Source organism: Thalassophryne amazonica, chromosome 2, assembly GCF_902500255.1.
Source record: "Thalassophryne amazonica chromosome 2, fThaAma1.1, whole genome shotgun sequence".
In the NCBI taxonomy this organism is placed as follows: Eukaryota; Metazoa; Chordata; class Actinopteri; order Batrachoidiformes; family Batrachoididae; genus Thalassophryne; species Thalassophryne amazonica.
In genome coordinates this window covers 71,145,352-71,166,384 of record NC_047104.1, presented here as the reverse complement: position 1 = coordinate 71,166,384, position 21,033 = coordinate 71,145,352, and the positions used below count along the sequence as shown (strand labels likewise).

Sequence of the window (21,033 nt, the reverse complement as noted above, 5' to 3'; positions counted from 1 at the left end):
GGCGCGGAGCGCAACAGCATTCCAGCCGGCTCACGCTGCCGCGATGCGGAAGTCGACTGCATACTTCGCTGCGCTCCGACGCCCCTGCCGTATCGACAGCAGCACACTTGAAGCGGTCTCGCCTCTATGAGGGTGGTCGAACACCTGTCGGAACTCCCTCACAAACTCAGTATAAACCGTTAGGAGCCGTGAATTCTGCTGCCAAAGCGCCGTAGCCCAGGCGCGTGCCTCTCCTCGAAGCAAATTGATCACATAAGCCACCCGGCTGGCGTCTGCTGCGTGCATGACGGGACACTGTGAAAAGACGAGCGAGCACTGCATCAAGAAGTCCGCGCACGTCTCCACACAGCCTCCGTACGGCTCCGGAGGACTTATGTATGCTTCAGGGGAAGCTGGGGGGGTTCGTTGAACGACCAGCGGAATGTCTGTTTCTGGTACACGGTCAGCAGGAGGAGGTGCTGCAGCAGCGCCCTGAGCACGCGCTTCCACCTGGGCGGTGAGAGCCTCCATCCTACGATTGAGAACACTGCTCTGCTCGGTAATTAAATTCAACCGAGCGGTAAAGGCGGTTAAGATGTGCTGCAGCTCACCCAACACGCCTCCTGCTGGCGCCTGTGCACCTCGCTCTTCCATTGGCTGTTCACCGATGGTTGACGCCCCTCGGGATCCATGACGCTGGCCGAGAAATCCTGTTGTGAAAGTGTCGTGACACGGACCCACAACAGGGGGCGTTAATGAACGGACAATGGATAAGCCAAAAAGTAACAATTTAATGTTGTGAATCACACAACGATGTACAGACAATAACAATACAGTGACTGTCAATCATACACCAGGTGACGTGTGGGCAGGCTCAACAATAGAAGACGCCTGGCGAGAGAAAAGCCGGATCCACACAGCTTCCACCGCCAACGGAGCTGAAGAACACCGGAGCCGCCAAGCCCTGCGCCCCAGGTGGCCGCTGTCTTCAGCAGTCAGACCCGGTACTGCTGGCAGAGAACAGAGACAGTCCAGATGAGTGGGAGGTCGCACACTCAGTAATCCCACAGTCTGTATTCAGTAAAAGAGGGAGAACCTCCACCTCCAATCACACACTCGTGCAGCTCCTGTCTAACCACTTATCTGATTGGAGTGTGAAGCGAAGCCGTCGCTGATCATACCAAACGCCAATCCCACAGATAAGGCAAACACCACAGGATAACGGCTGCAAAGAAGTACAGATTATTACTCAACGTTTTGAGTCAGCAGAGAAAATTACCTGATTGGTAGTTGATTTCTCGGCGGGGAGGTGGAGTTGCAGTCCGGCCTTTATGGTGGTGGTGATGAGTAGTGGATGAGTGACAGCTGGTACGGATGATGAGTGACAGTTGTCACTGGTCGCTCCGACGCCCTCTCGTGCTTGAAGCCCGCACTTCAAGCAGGGCGCCATCTTGTGGTGGTGGGCCAGCGGTACCTCCTCTTCAGCGGCCCACACAACAAAAGGGGGTGTTCACAATAATAGTAGTGTGGCATTCAGTCAGTGAGATTGTCAATTTTGTGGAACAAACAGGTGTGAATCAGGTGTCCCCTATTTAAGGATGAAGCCAAGACCTGTTGAACATGCTTTTCTCTTTGAAAGCCTGAGGGAAATGGGACGTTCAAGACATTGTTCAGAATAACAGAGTAGTTTGATTAAAAAGTTGATTGGAGAGGGGAAAACTTATACGCAGGTGCAAAAAATTATAGGATTTTCATCTACAATGATCTCCGATGCTTTAAAATGGACAAAAAACCCAGAGACGCGTGGAAGAAAATGGAAAACAACCATCAAAATGGATAGAAGAATAACCAGAATGGCAAAGGCTCACCCATTGATCAGCTCCAGGATGATCAAAGACAGTCTGGAGTTACCTGTAAGTGCTGTGACAGTTATAAGACGCCTGTGTGAAGCTAATTTAGTTGCAAGAATCCTCCTCAAAGTCCCTCTGTTAAATAAAAGGCATGTGCAGAAGAGGTTACAATTTGCCAAAGAACACATCAACTGGCCTAAAGAGAAATGGAGAAATATTTTGTGGACTGATGAGAGTAAAATTGTTCTTTTTGGATCCAAGGGCCACAGACAGTTTGTGAGACGACCCCGAAACTCTGAATTCAAGCCACAGTGAAGACAGTGAAGCATGGTGGTGTAAGCATCATGATATGGGCATGTTTCTCCTACTATGGTGTTGGGCCTATATATCGCATACCAGGTATCATGGATCAGTTTGAATATGTCAAACTACTTGAAGAGGTCATGTTGCCTTATGCTGAAGAGGACATGCCCTTGAAATGGGTGTTTCAACAAGACAATGACCCCAAGCACACTAGTAAACGAGCAAAATCTTGGTTCCAAACCAACAAAATTAATGGCTCACAGATGTGAAGAAATCATGAAAAACTGTGGTTATACAACTAAATACTAGTTTAGTGATTCACAGGATTGCTAAAAAAGCAGTTTGAACATAATAGTTTTGAGTTTGTAGCGTCAACAGCAGATGCTACTATTATTGTGAACACCCCCTTTTCTACTTTTTTTTTTTACTAATAGCCCAATTTCATAGCCTTAAGAGTGTGCATATCATGAATGCTTGGTCTTGTTGGATTTGTGAGAATCTACTGAATCTACTGGTACCTTGTTTCCCATGTAACAATAAGAAGTATACTCAAAACCTGGATTAATCTTTTTTAGTCACATAGCACTACTATTATTCTGAACACTACTGTATATAAGAAAAAAGTGATTGTCAAAAAAAGATTGTCAGAATTATTGACAATCGTAATTTTAAGTTCCAAATTTAAAACATGTTCAGAAATAAATACAAATTAAACAGCCTTGCATAAGAAGAATATTTAAAATGTCATTAGCTACTGAACCACAACAACAACAAAAAGGTTTTCATATAGTGAAACAAAAAACAAAATGTACTCTTAACCCAGTAATTGGTACACTTAGATAAATTTGTAATAAGCTGTCATCTTTACAGCCAGTTGTCTTTTGACATGCCAGGGGATGGAAACAAACATTTCCAAGTCACCCAATACATCTTGGACTTCATTTACATAAATCATTAAGACATACAAACAATATGGTGTTGTATGATGTATCTGTCTAGAGCAGGCAGTTCTTAACAACCGTGCAAGAAGGAGACAGGCGAGGGAAGCCACCAAGACACCCATGACAAAAATGAAGGAATTATAGGCTTCTGTAGATGAGAGTAGAGAAATTGTTCAAAGCAAAACATTTGTCTGTGGTATCACCAGTTACAGAGCTTCATGATTGAGTGCAAAAGAAAAGTGGGTGTCAAATTTCAACTGCCAATGAGTGAAGTGCGCAACGCATCTGTGCATGCGTGGGTCAAACGAGGTCAAAAATTCCAGCTACCAAACACACACCACTACCATTGCCTTTTTCGTGCATCAGCTTATGACTGTAATGTCGCGCCATGAATGACACGGCGCGTAATATTGACATGTTCTATAAACAAACTGCATGCATGCACATATCACTGTATGTCTGTCAACTTATCAAAACAAACGTGACACCAAAGAGGTTATATGTGAGACCCACCTTCCTTGTAGTCATTACAAAGCTGGTGGAGTAGCAAGTTCTCATCCCTGCTTAGCAAATATTCTGCAATATCCATAGTTTCAGACCCTGGACTTCAAGGGGTAAGAAATTTGTTTGTCTCCAACTATGAACAAGGACTGGTCGTCATTTTCGACAGCAGCTCTCTCTTCCTCCTTTGTCAGCACCAACGGTAATTTCTGTACCGATGCAACATACGTAAGGGCAGGTAGCTCTTCTTTCCATTTCTGTCTACTGCTGTACTCAGTCCTGGTTGTAACAGGCAATCTGTAGATCTTACAAAAACGCTTTAAACTGTCAACTTTTCAGCGGTTGAAATGGTCCAAATCATAGCACTCCTCATTGCTTTCCACTGTCTTTGAATGTGGATTGGTGGCCGAAAAATTTAGTGTACCTATAATATACCGCACGGCCCGAGATGCGCACTTCGCTTATTGCCTGAAGGCACATGGGAGACTCAAGTTGTGATCTGATCCTTTTTTTGTATTAACGTGTTGATGATTTCTTGCAACTTCAAAGTGTGCTAATACTGGTAAATTATATGTCTGTATTTTTAATTTCACTATACAATTAGTCCATTTGCATTTATTTCAGAACAAATTTTTAATTCTGTAATTAAAATTCGGGGGTGCTGATAATTCTTACCAGGACTGTATTACCATTCCTACTTTAAGGAGAGGTGATGGTCTAGTGGTTAAGCGTTGGGCTTGAGACCAGAGGATCCTCGGTTCAAATACCAGCCTGACCAGAAAATCACTAAGGGCCCTTGGGCAAGGTCCTTAATCCCCTAGTTGCTCCTGGTGTGTCGTGAGCGCCTTGTATGGCAGCACCCTGACATCGGAGTGAATGTGAGGCATTAGTGTGTAAAGTGCTTTGAGCGTCTGATGTGGATGGAAAAGTGCTATATAAATGCAGTCCATTTACCATTTACTTTCATTTCCTTACCACAGTAACAAGTCTATTGTTATACACGCTTTATGCACCACTGTAATTTGAACAAAATTACATTTATTCCACTGTCGAGGCACTCACCCAGATTTTCTCCTCCCCACACGTCCATCATCATGTCATACTTTCCCAGCTGTTCAAAGTACTCTTTATCCATGACAAATAAACCTCCTGCTATCATAGGAGTCCTGGAGGGAGGCAGATGGAGGGGGGAAGCAAGATTATTAGCTAGTGACAAACAAAACTGTGTAATTTGTGTGAATATTTGAGTGTATGTTTGTGGTTATGCCTCCGAGTTTGGCTAAGTGTCTCACTTTATGGGGGCAATTGGGTTGCCTTGTCTGGCTCGTCTCTGGTCCAGGGTCATGTAGTCCCACTTAAAAACCAAATTCCAGTCAAAACCTAAACGCACCCACAAAAGAGAAAACTGTTACGGCCACCAGTTAAAACAAACAATGCAAATTCGGGCAAGTTCATGCATGTTGAATGGATACATGTATAATCTTCTCCTTGTGTTTCTATTCACCTCCAGTTTTGTGGAATAAATCCCAAAACCAGAGCATTCCAGTTTTACAGGTATGGCATATAAAAGTTAAATTAAATTACAGACTGTAGTACATCTTACATTATACAACTTTAGCAAACTGTACCATTCTAAAGTGATGAGAAAAAAAACAACAAAAGCACTCAAATAGTGACAGATGTGAAACCAAAAAAAGTTGTTTTATGTTTTCCAAGATGTCAAGTTCTGCAGGCCCACTGCAAAATGCATACCGTGGAGCAACAATATATTAATAACAATAATCATTTCTGTATGAGTTGTCAGTAGAGTAGCTTAATCCAATCAATTTTCATGTATGAAAATATGACATAACAGCATATACTCATCACTGTGAACATCTAAAGATACAAATAATACATTTCCTCATCAGTAAGCTGTGCTCACAGAGTTACAGAACAATACGTTTGTTCATGTAGCTCTCAACTCTGGTACTGTACCTCCTTTCAGATCAGCTGAGGCGCCAACATACTGGAAGTTGTCCATGTTGATGACATCAATAATTGGAGATACTACTCTGGTTTTATCCTGAGCAAGACAAAAAACAATCAATGAAAAAAAAAACCCCAAAACATTTAAAAACTTTTCCACTGATTCTAATGTTATGATGTTATTCAGGCAGACAGACTGCCAAAGAAACCCCAATAATACCAATTTTTGTTGCATTAGACAATGCTGCTGACAAGCCGGACAGTGCCAGGACCCAAAAAGGGTGGACCCTCTATGCAGACTCCCAGACCAGGCTTAGGTGTAACAGATGTAGTCATCTTTAATTCAGGCTCAAGTTCAGTACACAGGTTGTCAGTTGTCGGAGCAAAGGTACAAACAGGGCTAGGCAAATACGCGGTCATAATCAAGAAGGGGTTCATGGCACAAGCAAACACAGTATTCAGGGATGAAGCAGAAGGCATAGTCAAAAACAGAGCAGATTTCAAAAACACGGCAAGACAAAACTGGACAGGAAACAAGAGCTAGAATGTGTACGAACACCGACAAACTGGCGGGGAAGTGGTTAAATAGGACAGGAGTTAATAAGGTGCCCGGGAGGAACAATCTAGAAAAGGGGGCGTGGCTAGTGAACAACAATTAAACACTGTGCAAGATGGGGAGGAAGAGAGTGCACAAAGTGAAGTGATGTAGGATACAAAGATGCATGAGCAAGTGCCAAGAGTGAGAGTGATAGAAAACACAGAGCAGACAGAAAAAGTGAAAGACAAAGACATGAGGCAGGTGCAGAGATGTGAAGTGAGAACATAATCAGATGGATGTGAAGGAAAACAGGGAACTATGAACAGAGCTAACACAGAATATAATATAACTATGATGAGAACTAGAAGCAGACATGAACATGAGAGAAAAAGAAACTACATGAGAACTGATCGGGAAACATGGAGCATGAATACTAAAGCAAAACTAAACTGGTGACAATAGCAAAATAAACAAGTGATAACCTAATGAAAACTGCATGAGAAAATAGAGATAAATACTAAAACTAAATTAAACAGAAACTGACTTAAGAAAACAAGGCGGTAAAACAAACCGCAAGAAAAGCAGAGACTAAACAATAACAGAAAACAAATCCTGACATTGCAGCACAACAAACATTACAAATGAGGGAAACTAGATAAACAAGTGATAAATTAATGAACAAAAAATGAAAACACAACTGACTTAAGAAAACTAGAACAGAATGAACGGCCAAAGTAAATAGTAACAAAGAAAACAAAATGACAATGTAAAACATAACAGAGAATAAACCAAGCTGAAAATAAACTACTAATAAATCAAAGCTGGGGCAGAAAGAGGACAACAGAAAGAGGGGGGGAATGGGCTCAACACCCTGATCAGGCCAAAATCATGACAGCTGCACTGAAGGAATATATAATGTCACACTTTAGATTATTTACTCACTCTCAACATTAACAACTCCAGTTTGAGGCTACACATTATTATTCTCCGTACCCATCTGGAGTTGTGTCAGGAAGGGCATATGGCACATAAAAGGTGCCAAATCAACACGCGGATCCATACCGAATCCACTGTGACAAAATGGGAAAAGCCTAAAGAAATTACACCGAACAAAAATATAAATTCAACACTTTTGCTTTTTTTTTAGCTGAACTCAAAGATCTAAAACATTTTCTATATACACAAAAGACAGATTTCTCTCAAATATTGTTCACAAATCTGTGTTAGTGAGCACTTATCCTTTGCAGAGATAATCCATCCCACCTCACAGGTGTGACATATCAAGATGCTGATTAGACAGCATGATTATTGCACAGGTCTGCCTCAGCTCATAAAAAATGGGAGCAAAAACCAAAGTGTTTATATTTTTGTTCAGTGTAGTTTCTCCCAAGTGGCAGCTGCATTTCCTCTGAGGAGAAGCACTTGTTCTCCAAGCATTAAGCACAGAAGAGCACCAGACAGCTCAAAGCATATTTGACCAGCCCAGATAAAAGGATGGAAGTGCTGAAATTGTTTCCTTCAGATGTTTCAGCTGTGCAGGACTTATCTTTAGCTTAATGCAAAGAATTCTGAAAACCACCTTCTGCTGATACTAACTACAGCAGTCTGAAAGTCATTTTACGAGGTCTGTCCAAAAAGTATCGGAACCTTTTTATTTTTTGCAAAAACCATATGGATTTGAATCACTTGTGATTGCATCAGCCAAGCTTGAACCTTCGTGCTCATGCGTGAGGTTTTTCACGCCTGTCGATTGCGTCATTCGCCTGTGAGCAGGCTTTGTGTGAGCACTGGTCCACCCCTCTCGTCGTTTTTTTTATTGCAAATAAATGTCTGAATGATTTGGAGCTTTGCTGCATCAATTTTTTTTCCAGAAACTGTGAGAGACCTACAGGTGGACACCGTTCGGAAAATTAATATGGCTTTCAGGGACGATTTTGTGGGGATTACACAGATTAAGGAGTGTTAGTGCCGCTTTAAGGACAGCCCACAACTGCTGAGAGCGCGCCGCGCTCCCAGCGCCAATCGACAGGCTGAATCAACCAGATCATTTCCAACGTGAAGGCTTTGTTGATCCGGACGTCGTCTGACTTCCACAAAAAAAGGAAAAAGGCGTGGACATCAGCACTTTTTTGGCACATTCCACTGTTAAAGGAGTTTTTTTCATGGAAAGAAAAGCGGACGGATGCGCCACCGTGCTGTTCATGGCGCGGGACAAAACCACCTCCGTGTTGGTCTCACAGGACGGCTGTCAGTAGGTTTTCAGTCGTGTGACTAACGAGAAATTGTGAATGAGAAATTGAGAATGAGCCTGGACATGCCAGAACATGTCCTGTGAGGCTTCATCACAGCGTTGCTTTGCGCCATGCGGCTCCACCGCGATGCGCGGAATTCCTCCGCACGTCTCTCCCAATGTGCCGAAAAAGTGCTGATGTCCACGTCTTCCGCAATTCCTGTGCTAGTTAGAGAACGTCCCAGATAAAACACAGCGTCCAGTTTGGAAATGAATGGCACATTCCACTGTTACAGGAGGTTTTGTCATGGAAAGAGGAGCGGAGGAATTCCGCGCGTTGCGGTGGAGCCGCATGGCGCAAAGCAACGCCGTGATGAAGCCTCACAGGACATGTTCTAGCATGTCCAGCCTCATCCACAATTTCTCGGTTAGTCACACGACTGAAAACCCACCGACAGCTGTCTGAAAGCCATCTCAAAGCCGTCCTGTGAGACCAACATGGAGGTGGTTTTGTCCCGCGCCATGAACGGCACAGTGGCGCATCCGTCCGCTTTTCTTTCCATGAAAAAAACTCCTTTAACAGTGGAATGTGCCGAAAAAGTGCTGATGTCCACGCCTTTTTCCTGTTTTTGTGGAAGTCAGACGACATCGGATCAACAAAGCCTTCACGTTGGAAATGATCTGGTTGATTCAGCCTGTCGATCAGCACTGGGAGCGCGGCGCGCTCTCAGCAGTTGTGGGCTGTCCTTAAAGCGGCACTAACACTCCTTAATCTGTGTAATCCCCACAAAATCGTCCCTGAAAGCCATATTAATTTTCCGAACGGTGTCCACCTGGAGGTCTCTCACAGTTTCTGGAAAAAAATTGATGCAGCAAAGCTCCAAATCGTTCAGACATTTATTCGCAATAAAAAAACGACGAGAGGGGTGGACCAGTGCTCACACAAAGCCTGCTCACAGGTGAATGACGCACCCGACAGGCGTGAAAAAACTCACACATGCGCACAAAGGTTCAAGCTTGGCTGATGCAATCACACGTGATTCAAATCCATATGGTTTTTGCAAAAAATAAAAAGGTCCGATACTTTTTGGACAGACCTTGTATATATAGTTTAAAAAACAAAACAAACAAGAATATTCACATTGGGAAAGCAATTACATTTTGTATGGGTACACCTTTGGCATGTCATTAACTGTGGGGAAAGAGTGCTGTTCATAAATATGGTTTAAGTCTGTGCATTTGGCAGCATACCTCAGCCACTCTCTCCAGCAGTGGCTCAAGCCAGTGGTCGTTACATTCACAGTGGGAATCCAGGAAGGTGAGGACTGGAGCAGTGGCAGCATCTGCACCTCGAACTCTGGAACGCATCAAGCCTGAGGGGCCCATCAGTTACACCAGTGATAGTAGAATATCAACAAGTTCTGCAGTTAAATTGACAGTTTGTATCTATAGCCCCTTTCACACCGGGCCCACTTCGAGTTGCGTCATGCGGCGTCATGACAACGCCATGTGGAAGCAACCTGGTGCAGAGACGATGTAGCTCAACGTCACAACAGAGCGAGGGATGCAAAGGACGAAGTGAATCGGACGCCAAAAATTGAGCATGTTTAATTTTTCTTTTTTTTTTTTGCGTCCTGTGCTCAACGTAGAAATTAAAGCCTCGGTCCCACCGAATAATAAAGGCTGAAGAAGGACCCACGCATGGGTGTGGGGTGATTATTTGAAGAATGACCCACGTTTTCATCTTAACACATATCCACTATGAAGGTGCCACTATGTGCCTCTCTGTACCCCGCATGTGCGCGTAGCAGCCTCTAGTGAGCCACGACCGACCTGTCATTACAGCCTCGAATGGCTCATCAGCCACACTAAGCCACGTAGTGGCATGATTGCGCCATGATAACGCAATGGTGGCGCATGTTTAGGCATGAGTTTGGTCCAAACCTCCAGCCCTCCCACACCTGGTCCCTTTAAAGTGTGGGTTTTCAATTCACAGATTCACAGCAGCATTTAAAGATGTCTCTTCTTTTTTTTTTTTTTTTTACGCAGTCCAAAAATAGACACTCCATCACAGTTCCGCAGTTGTGCGCTGTGCGCCAGGCTGCAGTCCACCTGTAATGCACCAGACCAGCTAGACCCGAACCACGGGTTCCTGGAGAGCCGCCTCTGTGCTCCTCGCTGGCTCCGCGGCTCTCTGGCTTTTTTTTTTTTCGGCTTTAAACACACAAAACTTTATGTTTGTCCGTTTATTTCTGCAAAATCGCTCTTTTGTGCGCGCGCTGCTGTTGTCCTTTCATGGACAGCTGCCTCTCTGCTCTTTCTGGCTTTATTTTTTCCCTGGCTTTAAGCACAATCATTTTTACAACGTGATTCCACTTTTGACTTTGTGTTCGTCTGTTTATTTCTGCAAAAGCGCTCTTTTGCACGCTGTGCCGTTCTGCATACAGAATGAGGTGGCCGTTTTATTATATACACCTGTAGATCATTTTCAATATATATATTTCTTTATTTCTTCCGCAGCTTACAAGTCACCATGATACAACTTTTAACTTTGTGTTATGTCTTCAAAGTCGGTCTTTTGCGCGCTCTCCACCTGTGTTGCCGAACAGCTCCTGCTCTTAGCTGCTCCACTGGAGTTATTATTTTCCATGGCTTTAAACACACATCCACTTTCACGCAGTCACCCAAATTTTAACTTTGTGTTCATCCAATATTGACTGAAATATCACTCTTTTGTGAGCTGGCGTTCTGCCTAAATGCTCGTTTGAAGCACGATGAGGAGTCACTACTGCCTCAGTGCGCACACACAGCGGAGCTTATGTGATACATTAATTCCAGAAGTGATTACAGGTATTTTCGGCATCCAAGGTTTGACAGAAAATGATTAATCCGCTACAAAATAATTATTTTATATAGAGTCCAGCGCACAGAGCAGATGGAATTTGGTGCGCAAAGAGGAGAGCCGCTCCAAAAATAGCCTCTCAGGTCCTGTCTCAGTGCGCACACACAGTGATCCATTAACAAGATATTAAATCAGCATACTTTTACATACAACAGACATCAACATACAGACATACTTTTATAGCAAGGAACTGTTTTATCAAGCTATAAAAAACATTAAAAATAATTACCTTAAGCTGTTCAAAATACATCCCACATGGAGCAGGAAAGAGAGGGGGGGGGGAAAAAAAAGCATCCAGATGAAACAGTCCTCTGTGATGCCAGAAGTGATTAGAAGTGTTTTCAACATCCAAGGTTTGGCAGAAAATGATTAATACACTACAAAATATATAGAGTCCAGCGCACAGATTAGGTGCAATTGTGTGCGCAAGAGGAGGAGCTGCTCCAAAATAGCCTCTCAGGTCCTGCGAAGGTGCCAGGTGCACAGATAATGGACTTTTTGCAGACTCGTAAGCACCACGCAAATGCCTCTAAGCCGTCGCAGTAACTTGAACACAAACTGCGCCACGCTGTTGTTGCTAAATTTTGAACATCTTGAAATTAGCGCAGAGCTCAGAGAGGAGCCTCGTTAACTGAAGATAATGCCTCTAAGAGCCACTCTGAGCCACTATAATGCCACGATAGCTCACGAAACAAAAAAAACAGGGTGCGTGGCTCCTTCTTTACTCCTTCACTCAGTGGGACCGAGGCTTAAGTGGTTTCAACGCAAGTCAGAGCAACATGACAGTACTCAACGTGACTGGAAGCCACACCCTCACAATACAACATTACCTGACGCCAATTTATGATTCCTGTGTTCCATTTTTCCCGAAGTATAAATCACTCAGGATTGTTTTTATACAGTCTGGCTGCAGCCAAACTGTGCAATCTGTTTTCTCTGTGCAGAGGACCTACAGGCTGCGTCCTCACCTCCTCTCTGCCCCCCTGCTGGGCGCACCTGATGTAGACATTCCTGTCATCATGACGTCACATGAAGCAACTCGAAGCAGCCCTGGTGTGAAAGGGGCTTGTGACTGATTTAACAGATTTCACAAAAACATTTTTTTAAGTTATCTTTTGTTGTGTAACATTCATATTCATTTTTCCAGCATTTTTTCTCGCATTCTAAGAATTGTAAAATCCACTTTTAAAACTTAAGATTTCATACAATACATTGAACATGTGTAGCACACGTTTGAGGGGAAATCCGCTTTTGGAATATTTTAATGTTCCAGTTACCTTCTCTGCGATCATTTCTTAACACACGCACTTTTTCAATCTTCCCCAGCAGTGCTCCATCCTCCGCTAAAACACAAAATGAAAAACAGTATGAAAGACAAATATTTTACACATATTATTCACATACTGTTCTTCGTATCTTTGGCTGAGTTACTCACAGTTATCACTGTAATCGTCAACCAGAATAATCTCCCTGACCAAGTGAGGAGGGCTTTTCTTCAGGACACTGAATTTTGGGGAGACAGTAGTAACAGAAACGAGTGTGGAAAAAAAAAAAAAAAAAAACTCCTGAAGCCTAACAAGAAAATAGAAAATTTACTAAAGTGAACAATAGCAAGATATACACCCACCTAACCACGGTCCTCAGCAGAGCAGAGCGGGCTTCATTGTGGAAAGTGATGACCACGCTCGAAGCTGGAAGGTCCGACTTCCACTGTTTATGTCTACAACTGCAATAAATGAATACATAAAACATGGAGGGAAACTATAAGAGGTCCAAATATAAATGTCTATATACGAGGTCTGTCAAAGTATAGGTCCTTTTTATTTTTTTCAAAAACTATATGGATTTCATTGATATGTTTTTACGTCAGACATGCTTGAACCCTCGTGCGCATGCATGAGTTTTTCCACGCCTGTCGGTGATGTCATTCGCCTGTGAGCACTCCTTGTGGGAGGAGTCGTCCAGCCCCTCGTCGGAATTCCTTTGTCTGAGAAGTTGCTGAGAGACTGGCGCTTTGTTTGATCAAAATTTTTTCTAAACCTGTGAGACACATCGAAGTGGACACGGTTCGAAAAATTAAGCTGGTTTTCAGTTAAAATTTTAACGGCTGATGAGAGATTTTGAGGTGATACTGTCGCTTTAAGGACTTCCCACGGTGCGAGACGTCGTGCAGCACTCTCAGGCGCCGTCGTCGGCCTGTTTCAAGCTGAAAACCTCCACATTTCAGGCTCTATTGATCCAGGACATCGTGAGAGAACAGAGAAGTTTCAGAAGAAGTCGGTTTCAGCATTTTATCCGGATATTCCACTGTTAAAGGAGATTTTTTTAATGAAAGACGTGCGGACGGATTGCAGCGTCGGCTCACAGCCGCCGCGACGCTCCGCCACAGGAAAAACACCTCTGTTGGAAGCCTTAAGGACAAGTTGGAACATGTCCAGCTGTTAAACAATTTCTCATATACTCACTCCACTGACAGCCATCAAAAGCTGCCTGGATTTTACAAATGGTTATCAACACGGAGGTGTTTTTCCTGTGCCGCCGCACCGCGTCGGCTGCGTCCCGACGCGCGGACCCGTCCGCACGTCTTTCATTAAAAAAATCTCCTTTAACAGTGGAATATCCGGATAAAATGCTGAAACCGACTTCTTCTGAAACTTCTCTGTTCTCTCATGACGTCCTGGATCAATAGAGCCTGAAATGTGGAGGTTTTCAGCTTGAAACAGGCTGACGATGGCGCCTGAGAGCGCTGCACGACATCTCGCACCGTGGGAAGTCCTTAAAGCGACAGTATCACCTCAAAATCTCTCATCAGCCGTTAAAATTTTCACTGAAAACCATCTTAATTTTTCAAACCGTGTCCACTTCGATGTGTGTCTCAGTTTTAGAAAAAATTTTGATCAAACAAAGCGCCAGTCTCTCAGCAACTTTTCAGACAAAGGAATTCCGACGAGGGGCTGGACGGCTCCTCCCACAAGGAGTGCTCACAGGCGAATGACGTCACCGACAGGCGTGGAAAAACTCATGCATGCGCACGAGGGTTCAAGCATGTCTGACATAAAAACATATGACTGAAATCCATATAGTTTTGAAAAAAATAAAAAGGACCTATACTTTATTGACAGCCCTCGTATACACACAAACAAGCAATAGCACAAACACCAACAATAATTTATTTACAGTAATGTTCAGAATTGTTATGTGCTGACGCGGGTCAGAGAACCGAACCAGCATCTGACAATGGCCCAGCGCTAAATAACCAGAAAGCGGTTCCAAGAAACAAATTTATTCCCCCTCATGTGCAATAATTCGTGTACAACATAAATATTCAGCTGTCTTGGCAAGGTGAAGGACGGCGCGCTCTCCAGCGCCCAAATGGATCAAAGCCCGGCACTTCTGGACTCAGATTCACCGCCGAACACCCCCCAGGTGGATACAACAAACTGACTCTGTGAAGGACGGAAAAGGTGAGGTAAGTCAACAGAGCTACAACAAATATCCTTCAGAGGCACACACTATCAGCAACACATTCAGGTCTGAATTTAAGCTTTATGTAAATGAGCAGCTTCTCACAACAGGTGGAGGATCATCAATCCGTACGCCACGGCAGTGAGAAGCAAACTGCACAATTCTCACCAATGTTCAAATATACTGCGTAACAAAACGCCAAATTACTATTAACGATTATTCAGACGATAATCACCTCTGATGTGTGCTGACAGCATGTGTCCCTCACCCGTCCTCCTTCACAGGCACGATGTGTCAAACCCTGGCGCGGTCCTCAGCGTCTCACAACCGAACGTCAGGGTCGAGTTTCTGGCAATTCTGCTCAAATCACTCATGGATTAAATGCAGAATGCCATCTCATTATCTGCTTCAGCTGAAAGTCTTTAAGTCTGCACATGAGCATCATCCACAGGTGCTGCAAGTTGTTAGGCCTGCACGTGAACATCCTCCACAGGTGCAGCCAATAGTTCTGATGAGGGTGAAGGACTCTTCCACCAGCACCTTCTCCACAGAAAAAAAACAGTTTGCATACCACCTGGAGAGCAAAGAAAAGAAAACAGCACCAAAATGTCCAGCCAAACCCCCCAACACACAACACAGAATAATAGTAGTGCTATGTGACTAAAAAGATTAATCTAGGTTTTGACTATATTTCTTGTTACATGGGAAACAAGGTACCAGTAGATTCAGTAGATTCAAGACCAAGCATTCATGATATGCACACTCTTAAGGCTATGAAACTGGGCTATTAGTAAAAAAAAGTAGAAAAGGGGGTGTTCACAATAATAGTAGTGTGGCATTCAGTCAGTGAGTTTGTCAATTTTGTGGAACAAAGAGGTGTGAATCAGGTGTCCCCTATTTAAAGATGAAGCCAGCACCTGTTGAACATGCTTTTCTCTTTCTAAGCCTGATAGTCCAAGAGCAGATTTTCAGAAGGGCTCTAGAAATAGGAAAACGTAGCACACCCACTATTTATTTGGTTTGACTTTTTTCCAGGTTGGGACACACCTAGGAAACATACCTAGCCCTGTTGTAGTCATAAATTGTGGTATAGGTAATTTGCTATGAGGGTTAGAATATACCGACGAAACACAGCGAAACGGCGGAAACGAAATTCGTCATAAATGTTAATATCTTGCAAATTAATTAAGCTACAGACATGTTTTTGGTGTCAAAATGTGAGGAATTGAAAGACAGAAACACCGAATAACATTCGGTTGCCACGGTTCTCCATGTAATGTGGAGTTGCATCACGAAGGGCATCCGGCACAAAATTTGTGCCACGTTAACATGCAGATCCAAGTTGGATCCACATATTGATGTGACACAAATTACACATCGCAACCGTGAATGAAAACAAGAAGTGAAGAAAGGAGAAAGAGTAATTCTTTAAGAAAAAAAGCATAGTAAAGAGAAAGACCGCAACCGCAACACCCCCCCCAAGCAAGGAGGTGTGCGGAGTTGATGTCCTCAAACACGGACACTGAGGAAATATGATGTCATGTTTTTAGCAAACTCTGCTCAACTTTAATGTATATTCATCTATAAACCTCATAGATCACCAAGAAATTTGCGCTTTAGAAATCTGAAACAACACACAATGGACGTTGAAGCACCCTTGTGTGTCCTGGCATTTTTTTTTTTCTTTGACATACAACTCAAACTCTCAGCACTTTGTGATCTGATGAAGGATATTACGAGAACTGATGACACAACCATGTGTCCTGCTGTACCTCTCGAAATGTGAGTGGCAATTGCTTTTCCACATGCGCAAATGTTAAAGAACAAAATAAATAAGATTAATGGTATACATGTACCGAATAGCAACAGCACAATAGCAGGCAAACAAATGTGAAAGATCAGCTGTGACCAAGAAAACAGCCAGGAAGTCAAGTTAAAATACTGCATTTCTCTATAGAGAATTAAGACAGGAGGAGGAGAGAGGCAAGGAGGAAGCTAAAAAGACAGTTTGAACAGGATAAAGTAAAAAATCCGGCACACTGAGGCAATCCCCTTCCCACTAAACTCCCACTGTTAAATCCTGAGGTAAATACCCTGTACACTGAATCCAGAATCTGTAGTACATAAGTTAACCTTCACATAACCTTCCTTAAAGGATTCCCATGAGAGGTTTCTCTGCATGGCCTTCATATTTTTGACTGCCATTTCATATAAAATGGCAGTAACAGCATAAGCTGCATGAGGCTGGGAGCTTTTTGTCTCTATAACACATCAGTCACTGCAGAATGCTCTATAACATCCCTGAATATTACACAGACATCTTCCTGTGCACTGATCAGTACTGACAAAGTGTGATTCTGTGTTCATAAAAAATGTTGCAGTGTGAATAGACAGGTCATTTTGATCCTGTGGTATCAGCTGAAAAACTGCTGCTCGCTGCTGGGCAAATTACACATCGCAGTCAAATCAATAGGAGACACATCTCTGTTGTTTAGTACTTTTAATTGCTCCAGTTGTCTAGTTAGGTCAGTATATATCAATGAGGCCTGACAACTGACATTATCAATGTCTTCTTTAAATCACATTATATGAATGTATCCTGTACTGTTTTTATCAGAACAATGTCAAACACAGTTTCAGTTCTTTGTTTCTCAACATTATTTGCTGCCACTGTGCATTTCTGCCATCTTATTTACCACTTAGGTAAATACCTCAGTGGTATAGGAGGTAGGCAACCACATGTGTTTGATTACAATTCTGCTACTTCTTTGTGTCCTTGGACAAGACACTTAATTTGCATTGCCCCAGTCCACCCAGCTGTGAATGGTACCAGCTCTGGCTACATTGGACTGGCATCCCACCTAGAGGGAGTCAAATACTCTCATCTACATCACACTATGGAATAAAAGGATAAGCACCAACACAACTGGGGCTCAGGGCCTATATAGGATTTACTTTCAACACAAGGTAAACAACACAAAGGTGTTGTTTACAAAGTAAATTTTGTCAGTTATGTGGAAGAAGAAAAAAAACCCTAAATCAAAGGAGATGACACCTTTAAAACAGAATATTAAGTGTGTGTGTGTGGGGGGGGGGCACACTTCCAAAATGTTTCAAGAGAAGCTAGAAAACAAAACAAATCACACTGAGAACTTTTGCCCACATGATGTAAATAGTTCCAGCAAATTCAAAATTTTTTTACTTTGGTTGAGCACCACATAGAAACACACTGGGAAGGCGCATCCTTTCAAAGATTCCACAGTATGAAAATAGCATCAATGTGTTCTTTGAGGAAAGGTTCAGTGTATGTTGGAGCATCCTGTTTGGCTGAATGGGCGAGTAAAATCAACACAAACTTCAACGCAGCCAAACAGACACTGAGCCAATCTGCAGATGGTCTGGCAAACACAGTGAAGGCGGACAGGACACTTTGACAGGTTTGTTTGAAAGTGTCACAGCTGTGACTCTCATTTTTGACAGAAAGTTTCCCATTTATCAAAAACTATTCTTCTCAAAACACTATGGATTAGGAATTGTATGACTCAGTTCTGTCTCACCATCCATTTAACAAGTACAACAATCCACCTCAGTTTAGCAGAGGTTTGTGATATGAATAGAACAGACGGATCACATTGTGTCTGCTCAGTTCCTGCTTCCTCATTTTAATCTGACAATAGAAGGCGGTTCCTCAAGATCTTATCTATTCTGCTACCAATTAGTCAAAAGACAGCAGAAGAAATGCACATACACACACATCTCACAGTGACACAAAGATTGAGAAGATGACCATATGATGGCGTGTGTGTGTGTGTGTGTGTGTGTGTGTGTGTGTGTGTGTGTGTGTGTGTGTGTGTGTGTGTGTGTGTGTGTGAGAGATATCAATATATTAAGAAACGGCACTGATACGTACTGGTCGTGTCTTGTATCAGGGACACCTCTGTCCATACGCAGTTTGTCGCTCTCCACTTGGTTAAACTTGTTCCTGGCATACGGGTCCTGACCCGGCCTGACCACTGTGGCTCCAACGTACAAGTCCTGATCAAAATCCTGCCAACGTACTTTACCTGCATATGCATGAGCAAACACACACACACACACACACACACACACACACACACACACACACACACACACACACACACACACACACACACACACACACACACACACACACACACACACACACATTAATTCCGGCTACACATCTGCGGATGTAACAAGGAAACAGAATCCTTTGTGTACAGTTTGTGGTTTACCAAAGATGGTGGCATGAAAACCTAGAAGGACATAATCAGGGTAGCTCCTGATGGGCCACTGAGGTACTGCAGGTTCTACTCATCATTTACCTGACCTAGTTTAACATATGTCAGACCATATTAAGTGGCCTATCACCAGTGGTGGGTACAGTTCCGCTAATCTGCTAACTGCTAATTAACGAAGCTAACTTTTTTGTTAGCAGATTAGCCTTTCAGCTAACTTTGAAAACCATTAGCAGACCAATTAGCTTCCACTAAATTTAGTTCCACTCACTTTAAGTCCGCTAACTTTTGTTTTTGCGGGTAAAGTGAATAAAGATTAACGGTCAAAAACATTTGTAAACCCTAAAATCATACATGTTAGTTCCTGTCTGTTGTGTGTCTGCAACAGTCTGTGCTCTCAAGATGAGCTCCTGTAGCGTAAATCGACAGTTAGTGTGTCTGCTTTAAAGAGAGCGTGTGCATGCACAATGGGCTCTGGAACACTTCAGAAAACCATTGTCAGTTTACACAGTTCGTCGCTATATCTAAAAGTGTAAGTTAAAACTCTACCATGCAAAGCGAAAGCCATACATCAACAACATCCAGAAACGCTGCCGTCTTCTCTGGGCCCGAGCTCATTTGAAATGGACAGACGCAAAGTGGAAAAGTGTGCTGTGGTCTGATGAGTCCACATTTCAAATTGTTTTTGGAAATTGTGGACATCGTGTCCTCCGGACAAAAGAGGAAAAAGACCATCCAGATTGTTACCAGTGCTAAGTTCAAAAGCCAGCATCTGTGATGGTATGGGGTGTGTTTGTGCCCATGGCATGGGCAACTTACACATCTACGAGGTCTATTAGAAAAGTATCCGACCTTATTATTTTTTTCAAAAACCATATGGATTTGAATCACGTGTGATTGCGTCAGACAAGCTTGAACCCTCGTGCGCATGCGTGAGTTTTTTCACGCCTGTCGGTTGCGTCATTCGCCTGTGAGCAGGCTTTGAGTGAGGAGTGGTCCAGCCCCCTCGTCGGAGTTTCATTGTCAGGAAATGGCGGAATGATTTGGGCTTTTTTTCCCATCAGAATTTTTTCAGAAACTGTTAGAGACTGGCAGCTGGAAACCATTAGAAAAATTTAGCTGGCTTTCGGTGAAAATGTTACGGGCTTGGTAGAGAATAAGGAGTGTTACTGTCGCTTTAAGGACGGCCCCCAGTGGCTGTGGGGCGCGCCGCGCTCCGAAGCCGCCATCGACAGGCTGAACGACCATTTCATTTCTAAACGGATGGCTGTCTGGATCCATGACCATCGTGGGGGTCCTTAAAGCGACAGTAACACTCCTTATTCTCTACCAAGCCCGTAACATTTTCACCGAAAGCCAGATAAATTTTTCTAATGGTTTCCAGCTGCCAGTCTCTAACAGTTTCTGAAAAAATTCTGATGGAAAAAAAGCCCAAATCATTCCGCCATTTCCTGACAATGAAACTCCGACGAGGGGGCTGGACCACTCCTCACTCAAAGCCTGCTCACAGGCGAATGACGCAACCGACAGGCGTGAAAAAACTCACGCATGCGCACGAGGGTTCAAGCTTGTCTGACGCAATCACACGTGATTCAAATCCATATGGTTTTTGAAAAAAATAATAAGGTCGGATACTTTTCTAATAGACCTCGTATGATGACACCATCAATGTTAAAAGGTACATCCAGGTTTTGGAGCAACACATGCAATCAATCACATCCAAGCAATGTCTTTTTCAGGGACGTCCCTGCTTATTTCAGCAAGACAATGCCAAGCCACATTCTTCACGTGTTACAACAACGTGGCTTCATAGTAAAAGAGTGCGGGTACTAGACTGGCCTGCCTGCAGTCCAGACCTGTCACCCATTGAAAATGTGTGGCGCATTATGAAGCGTAAAATACGACAACGGAGATCCCAGACTGTTAACAACTTAAGTCATACATCAAGCAAGAATGGGAAAGAATTCAACCTACAAAGCTTCAACAATTAGTGATCTCAGTTCCCAAACGCTCATTGAGTGTTGTTAGAAGGAAAGATGATGTAACACAGTGGTAAACATACCACTGTCCCAACTTTTTTGAAATGTGTTGCAGACA

The 21,033-nt window shown here is 43.2% G+C and overlaps 1 protein-coding gene and 1 long non-coding RNA gene across 2 annotated transcripts in view; one reads left to right on the top strand and one right to left on the bottom strand.

Moving 5' to 3' along the window:
- The window catches only part of LOC117525745, a 34,492-nt gene extending 22,043 nt beyond the window's left edge, over positions 1–12,449 (top strand). Inside the window, exons 4-5 of the long non-coding RNA XR_004565134.1 lie at positions 1,989–1,993; positions 12,439–12,449. This is a non-coding gene — a long non-coding RNA (uncharacterized LOC117525745). The remainder of the gene's footprint in view (positions 1–1,988; positions 1,994–12,438) is intronic.
- Positions 1–21,033, bottom strand: part of galnt2 (UDP-N-acetyl-alpha-D-galactosamine:polypeptide N-acetylgalactosaminyltransferase 2) — a 233,169-nt gene that overhangs the window by 42,538 nt on the left and 169,598 nt on the right. Inside the window, exons 3-10 of the mRNA XM_034187676.1 lie at positions 18,588–18,741; positions 12,840–12,938; positions 12,648–12,715; positions 12,490–12,555; positions 9,562–9,683; positions 5,552–5,639; positions 4,867–4,954; positions 4,637–4,740 (exon numbers count right to left, since the gene is read on the bottom strand). Of these exons, the coding sequence (XP_034043567.1) occupies positions 4,637–4,740; positions 4,867–4,954; positions 5,552–5,639; positions 9,562–9,683; positions 12,490–12,555; positions 12,648–12,715; positions 12,840–12,938; positions 18,588–18,741 (789 nt within the window). The remainder of the gene's footprint in view (positions 1–4,636; positions 4,741–4,866; positions 4,955–5,551; positions 5,640–9,561; positions 9,684–12,489; positions 12,556–12,647; positions 12,716–12,839; positions 12,939–18,587; positions 18,742–21,033) is intronic.